Source organism: Dermacentor albipictus, chromosome 1 (assembly GCF_038994185.2).
Source record: "Dermacentor albipictus isolate Rhodes 1998 colony chromosome 1, USDA_Dalb.pri_finalv2, whole genome shotgun sequence".
Lineage (NCBI taxonomy): Eukaryota > Metazoa > Arthropoda > Arachnida > Ixodida > Ixodidae > Dermacentor > Dermacentor albipictus.
Genome location: NC_091821.1, coordinates 70,813,031 through 70,819,050, shown reverse-complemented (window position 1 = coordinate 70,819,050; position 6,020 = coordinate 70,813,031). Strand labels below are relative to the sequence as shown.

Genomic DNA, 6,020 nt, shown 5'->3' with positions numbered 1-6,020 from the left:
CCACTCCCGACACAATAAACGTTGAAGGTCTGTGAGGGCTAGAGCTCCCTTAAAGAACATATCCGGAACGGAGAACTTCGTTGACGCGGCGCGACACGCCACTGCCAACAAGTTTTCCGTAGCAATAGTCAATCACAGGGGAGAACTCCTCTCTGCAGCCTCGCTGAAGACCTCCTCGGTCGACGTGGTGGAACAGGCTGCTATAGCTATCGCATTACTTGACACAAAACGCATTACCGTGTAGACGTACTTCCGAGTAGCCATTAGAGCGTTCGCATTGGGATTGATAGCCAAAGAAGCAGCCAGGATTCTGAACGGCAAACACCCCTCTGGCATTGTTCAGCACATAGTCTGGTTCCCAGCTCACATGGGACCAGACGTATTACCGGGTCACCTGAACCCCAATGAGATCGTCCATGACTGTGCGCGAGATTTCATATGCCGCGACGGGATGGTGTCTCGGGTGAGTTCGGGAGAGCTCGTCCACAGTGATCCTCTAATAACTTTTCATGAAATCACATCCCATTGCAGAGGGAATAGGCAGAGTTTTCCCTTCCCCCATCATAGGCTCAACAGACCGCAAGATAGCACGCTCTGCATGCTCCAGACGGGGTCGTATACCTCTCTAGGGACTTTCTTAACATGCTCCACCCGGACATTGATCCACTTTGTCCAGACTGTGGCACTGAATTTTGCTCATTAAGTCACATGCTCTGGCAATGCCCTGTGTTACAGGATTTTGATCGAGAAGAAGACTGGAGGAAGGCCATCACAGACCTGAAACAAGACGTCCAGCTCCTGGCTGTCCAGAGGGCCCGTGAACGAGCGGAGAGGCATGGCTTCTCTGTTCCGACATGAGACCAGCCAATGGCTGAGAAGGGACCTACCTAGCCGGCCCCCTGCCTAGCTCATTAGGACCCCAATAAAGTCGTTTACTACTACTACCACTTGGTTCATTCGCACTAGTTGACCGACTACAATACGCACCTTTCTTTCGTATCCCAGTTTGATCATTGGTGCAGACTTCGCCGTGCGCTCATCAGAAACAAAATCTTCTCAACATACACGCGACGAAGCTGATGGCGTCAGGGGTTTTCCGTTTATGCTGTCAGTCCAAAGCCGACGCTTGTCTGAAACCGCAGCGCCGGAGTCCCCGGAGTCGCTACGGCTGAAGATGCACGTCACATTCGCTTTCTAAAGGTATTTTTGCAACCGAATACAGCACAGTAGTAGTCCGTTGACCTTGAGCCATGACATCTCACAATGACACCACTGCCGTTCCAAGCCGCCACTGGGAGAAACAGCGATCCCCACATATCAGAAGGAGACGGGGAACGGCACAGCGCGCTAGTTCGAGGCTACGTACCTCCTCACCGATAAAATGGTTTATGGAGCAGCGGAAAGATGGATCGCGAATTTTTCGTCATGGCCTACAATTTCCCTATTGACAATATTGTTCTGTCTATAGTACTGGAAACGTAATAATAACCTATTACGCAATTAGGCGAATAAAATAATAGTCTGACTTGCTCCAAGCGACGGCAAACACTACTTTGGTTCTGTCTAGCTATATGGTACTTGCATATTTTTAAATTTTTGCACAGGTAATGTGGGTCACTCTTGAGAGAGAGAGAGAGAGAGAGATGAATATAGGAAGGCAGGGATGTTAACCAGTCAAAGGTCTGGTTGGCCACCCTACGCTGGGGGAAGGGAGAAGGGGAAGAGAGAGAAGAGAGAGAGAAGGTGTAGATACGTGTACGGACAGTACTTGAGTTAAAGCCGCTCTCGCAAACCAGACGTTCTGAGAAAGCACAAAAGTGTCTCCACTGCCTTCTGAGACGATGATCGGTGGGGCTCTTGTGAGCATTGCAACAACTTCACATAAAGCTGTAAACTTATATAGTATCACATTTTCCGCTTGTGCTGCTTTAACTAATGCTGGTTACCGAAGGGCGTTATCTATTTTCAGTGCCGAGTTGTCGATTTGTAAACTATGTGCCTTAATTCTTTGTTTTAAGGTGAAAGCCTTAAATAGCTCATACCCCCATAAGCAAGCAAAGATGCAATGGCTGAATATGAATGAAGAAACGGAAGAACGAACGACAGAAACAACACAAGAAAGAAAGAAAGACTGAAAAAAAGGAGAACTAAAGAAAGAATGACCGAATATTTAGGTGGTGTATTGGGTGCTCGCATGCGTTGATGAGGAGATAAATCTACAGCGGCATACGTTTACTTCACACTGCGGCTCGTTATGTCTCGCAAGAAGTATGACCCATCCCATCGTATAATTTAATGCACTACCACGTGCGTTGCAGGCTTTCGCGTCCACGTGTTACAGGAGAAATATAACAGGCTGCCGAACGTTTTTTTTTTAATTTGCTTAATTCTGAAATGTTTCCTCAAGCTTTCAAGTACTATATCAGAGTTCCACTACATATAGCTTGTGCATTTATGAGGAAAATCTGAATTATACAAAGGTAATTTAAGTGGTTTCATTGCTTCTCTAATGAAAGCATTTCCGCGTTTTACATGTATTTCAATTGGGAATCGGAGTTGTCCCCAAGTTTCCTTCAAATGTTAGACGATTAACGTAAACTCTTCGTTTTGTGAGTAAATGCTGATTCACTCTGATTTAAAGTAGCCATAACTTCAACTGTGTGTGCGTGAATGTTTTATTGACGTGGTTACTTCAGAACAACCATTTTGGATAACCGTAGTGGTGCAGCATCGCATGTCTTCGCTACTTGAGCGGGTAACCTCTGCTGCGTCTAACAAAAGTAAACGTCCCGTCGCTGGCTCCTCTTAATTATCTTGCCTTTCCTAAACCCACAAACAGGGCAATGCCCCGTTCTTTTCCGACAAGGAAACAGAGCAGAAAAAAAAAATACTTTTATTCACTCACACACACACTGGCAGAGTGGACGCACTCATGTTGATTCTTTTTCGATTCCAGAAGCGCGGAGGCAGGTGTTGACACATAATGGCTTGCAGGTTTCTGAGGCAACATTGATCTCCTTAACTTGCTTGAGTAAAAAATACGCAAGCCACATTAATGTTTTGTTGGATTGCCGTGTTCGTATTAGCGCAGAACCTTTCTCAAATGCCATAATTGTACAACATTCGCCTCCTGAGTAAAGGTGGAAGCTGTTCGGAGATGTGCTGCCATTCCTTGCTCCCAAACATCTTCTTGTATCGGTGGAGTAAGTCGTGGACTGTTTGCTTCACTTCTTCCTCGGGAATGGCCCAGCGAAGGATGGCCTCAAGGAAAAAAATGAAATCACGAAGGGCTCCATCCGGGTTCACACTCATCATTCTGCAGATCCCATAAAGCGCGAAGTCCTTCTCTTCACAGTTCCTACTTTTTCCCAGGGCTGAGCAGCACGGACCGATGAACTGACGTAACTTCGGTGCGATTTCCTCTGGGCAAGCGTAACCAAGACATCCGATAGCAATAGCAGTGTTTTCCAGCAAAGAATTGGACGTGTTCGAAAGTTTCATATTAGTTACCAGTTTAGAAACCACATCATGCATGTGCGATTTGACACTGCTTCTGAACCTGATGGCTATCTGGCTGATTGCCCAGGTCGCATTATTGCACACTGGTATGATCTCTGGGTTCAAGTTCTCACCGAGTATAGGAAAGAACGAGCACGAAGTGTACATCGTATGTTGCACGCAGCTTTTGGTGAGCATTCCAAGAAGGGAAAATGTGGCCTGACGCACTTCAGGCACCGAGTCCTTCCCACACTGGAACATGAGCTCAAGGATGTTGCTATCCGTGACAAGAGGCGCAATGTCGTTTCCCAAACCTTCCGCCAGTCCGCTGAGCGTTTCCAGTGCCGCAACAACAAAGGGTTTTTCCGGGCTATACGAGTACCTCAGATCGATTGCTTTGACGAAGAAGCCTTTCCTCCCCAGTTGCACGAGGCGGAGACACCTGTTTGCCACGGGCACGTAGTAAGGCAAGAATTCAGATTTAACTGCGGTAGCCACACTACACAGACACCGTAGCAGATAAAATTGATTGATCTCAGAGTCTGCCATCTCATCCCACTCCTCGGTCAGTGGTTTCATGAAAAATGAAATGAATTCATGCCTGTTGAGTTCTGGTCCTACGCAGTCTGCCAGCGTTCTTATTGCATTGTACAGCATATAAAAATGTTGACGTCTGTACTTGTTCAAGCTACAGTAGATCGTGTCCAAAATGGAGTTGAGGTATGGCACGAGTTTTGTGTTGGCTTTCTTTGCTAGGTTGTTAAGGGCGGTGCACGCAACTTCTTGGACCATTTCGCTGTCGTCCAGGATCCGCTCCAGTACCTGGTTCACCACTGGCTCGAAGTAGCGATGGTGTGGCTGGTTCAACAGCCACTGGGAGTAACGGCTCAGGGTCCAGCAGGCGGTCGACCGCACAGGGGCCTTGACGTCTCTAAGACAGTAAAGAAAGTAGGTGATCAGGTCCTCTAGATACTGGGTCATGCCTTCCATGCAACCATGAGCGATGACCCCAAGGACGAAAATGGCCGATTCCTTAATCACCCAGTCCTTCTGTAACATCTCCTTAAGGGAAGGCACTAGCAGGTGAAAAACTTGCTCGTTGAACAAGATGGCTATCCCGTTCAACGCATCCGCTGAGCAATTCCTTATATTCCACTTGTAGAAGATGTTTTCATCGCCAAGTTTTTCGCTTGTCACAGAACATCCACCGAACTTGCCGTCTGTTGCTTTTTTCATCAGCCCAAGCGTAGGCCGGATACTTCGTACGTCTTCCTTGAGTGTACTGATGTCAGAGTCTGAGTACTTCATTTTTTGGACTAAAATGGGGACAAGGCGTGAGAAATATGGCGCCAGTGCTTCCTTGCAGACTGTCTTCGCCGTTAGAAAGGCTAATGCCCTGCAAGCTGCCAGAGCAATGCTTCCGTCCACATCTTGCATCTTGACCATGAGGTACTCAACGATGCTGCGCATATGAGGGATGAGACAGTCGATGTGATATTCCAGCACTGCTATTAGAGAACGACACATGGTTTTCTGTACTTCGGAGTCTTCATCATGCATTAACTGCAGTAAACTCGTAACAGCAGAGTCTGAGTGGACCATCACTGCCTCTGTGCGGTTGATGAATAATAGGCTGATGACAGTGATGGCGCAAAACCGGATCCGAGGGTTGTTGTGCCGAAAATAGTGCAGAAACCTGGGCACAAGAACAGTGAGCTGATCTTTCAGTGCCCCTTTAACCAGCTCATCAGCACAGTCCCGACAAATCTTGTGCAGCGCACCGAAAGAACCTTCGCAGACTCTGTCGTCCTTCGAGTCTAGGAGCTCGCCGAGCCGCGGAAGCAATTCAGGCCACCTTGCGAGCTCAACCGTTGTGTCAGTAATGATGAAGAAGCCCAAGGCAGCTACGATGACCGTCAAGGGGTCACCCACACTTTCCAAGCTGGTCTTGGTGGAGTCGCTCACATGCCGGCGAACGATGCCAGAGTCGGCAATCACATCTTTATCCAACATTAATCCGCTTTGTTTTGGCAACCGCTCATTCTCGAACTTCAACGTTGTCAGGATGAATACCAGATAGTTCCTGAAGTCGGGAATTTCGCTCACCTTCTTGATCTCCTGCCGGGCCGTTAGCATCGTCGCTTCATCAGGAGACAGCGAATCCCTCAGCAGCTGCAAGATTTGCTGAAGCCGTTCCTCTTGCGGCTCCCACGGTGAAGACAACGGACCGCTCTTCTTCACAAACGGGAATCGCAAGTAACGGCAGCAGCTCGTTAGGTCCATGTTGGTTTTGTGGACAGAATCGAACAGCGAAAGCTCGAGTCGTGCGCCTTCTTTTTCTTCTCCTAATAGCACTTCCCCATACCGCGCGATGATCCAGCCTAGTACGATGCCGGTTTGCCACTACATAGCCACCTAGATGTACAGTTTTGTAGGTTAATGGCACTCACCCACTCTGTAGTATTTGTTGAAACTGAGGATCTCGAAATAAAATAAGGAATAAACATTGCAAGACAACTGAA

At 47.8% G+C, this 6,020-nt stretch overlaps 1 protein-coding gene across 1 annotated transcript; it reads right to left on the bottom strand.

Annotated features, from left to right (window-relative positions):
- Window positions 1-729: 729 nt before the first annotated feature.
- LOC135906749 (transportin-1-like) lies at window positions 730-5,781 on the bottom strand. Its single transcript, XM_065438328.1, has 2 exons — window positions 3,560-5,781; window positions 730-844 (listed from the first exon to the last, which is right to left on the bottom strand). The coding sequence occupies exons 1-2, from the start codon at window positions 5,779-5,781 to the stop codon at window positions 730-732; spliced, it is 2,337 nt and encodes a 778-aa protein (XP_065294400.1).
- Between the last annotated feature and the right edge of the window lie 239 nt (window positions 5,782-6,020).

Excerpts from the sequence above, each read along its gene's own strand:
- LOC135906749 (XM_065438328.1), bottom strand. The coding sequence starts at position 5,781 with ATGGACCTAACGAGCTGCTGCCGTTACTTGCGATTCCCGTTTGTGAAG. Across the intron at positions 845-3,559 it reads ATCAGCCAGATAGCCATCAG|AGAAGCCATGCCTCTCCGCT; the intron begins GTTCAGAAGCAG and ends ATGTCGGAACAG.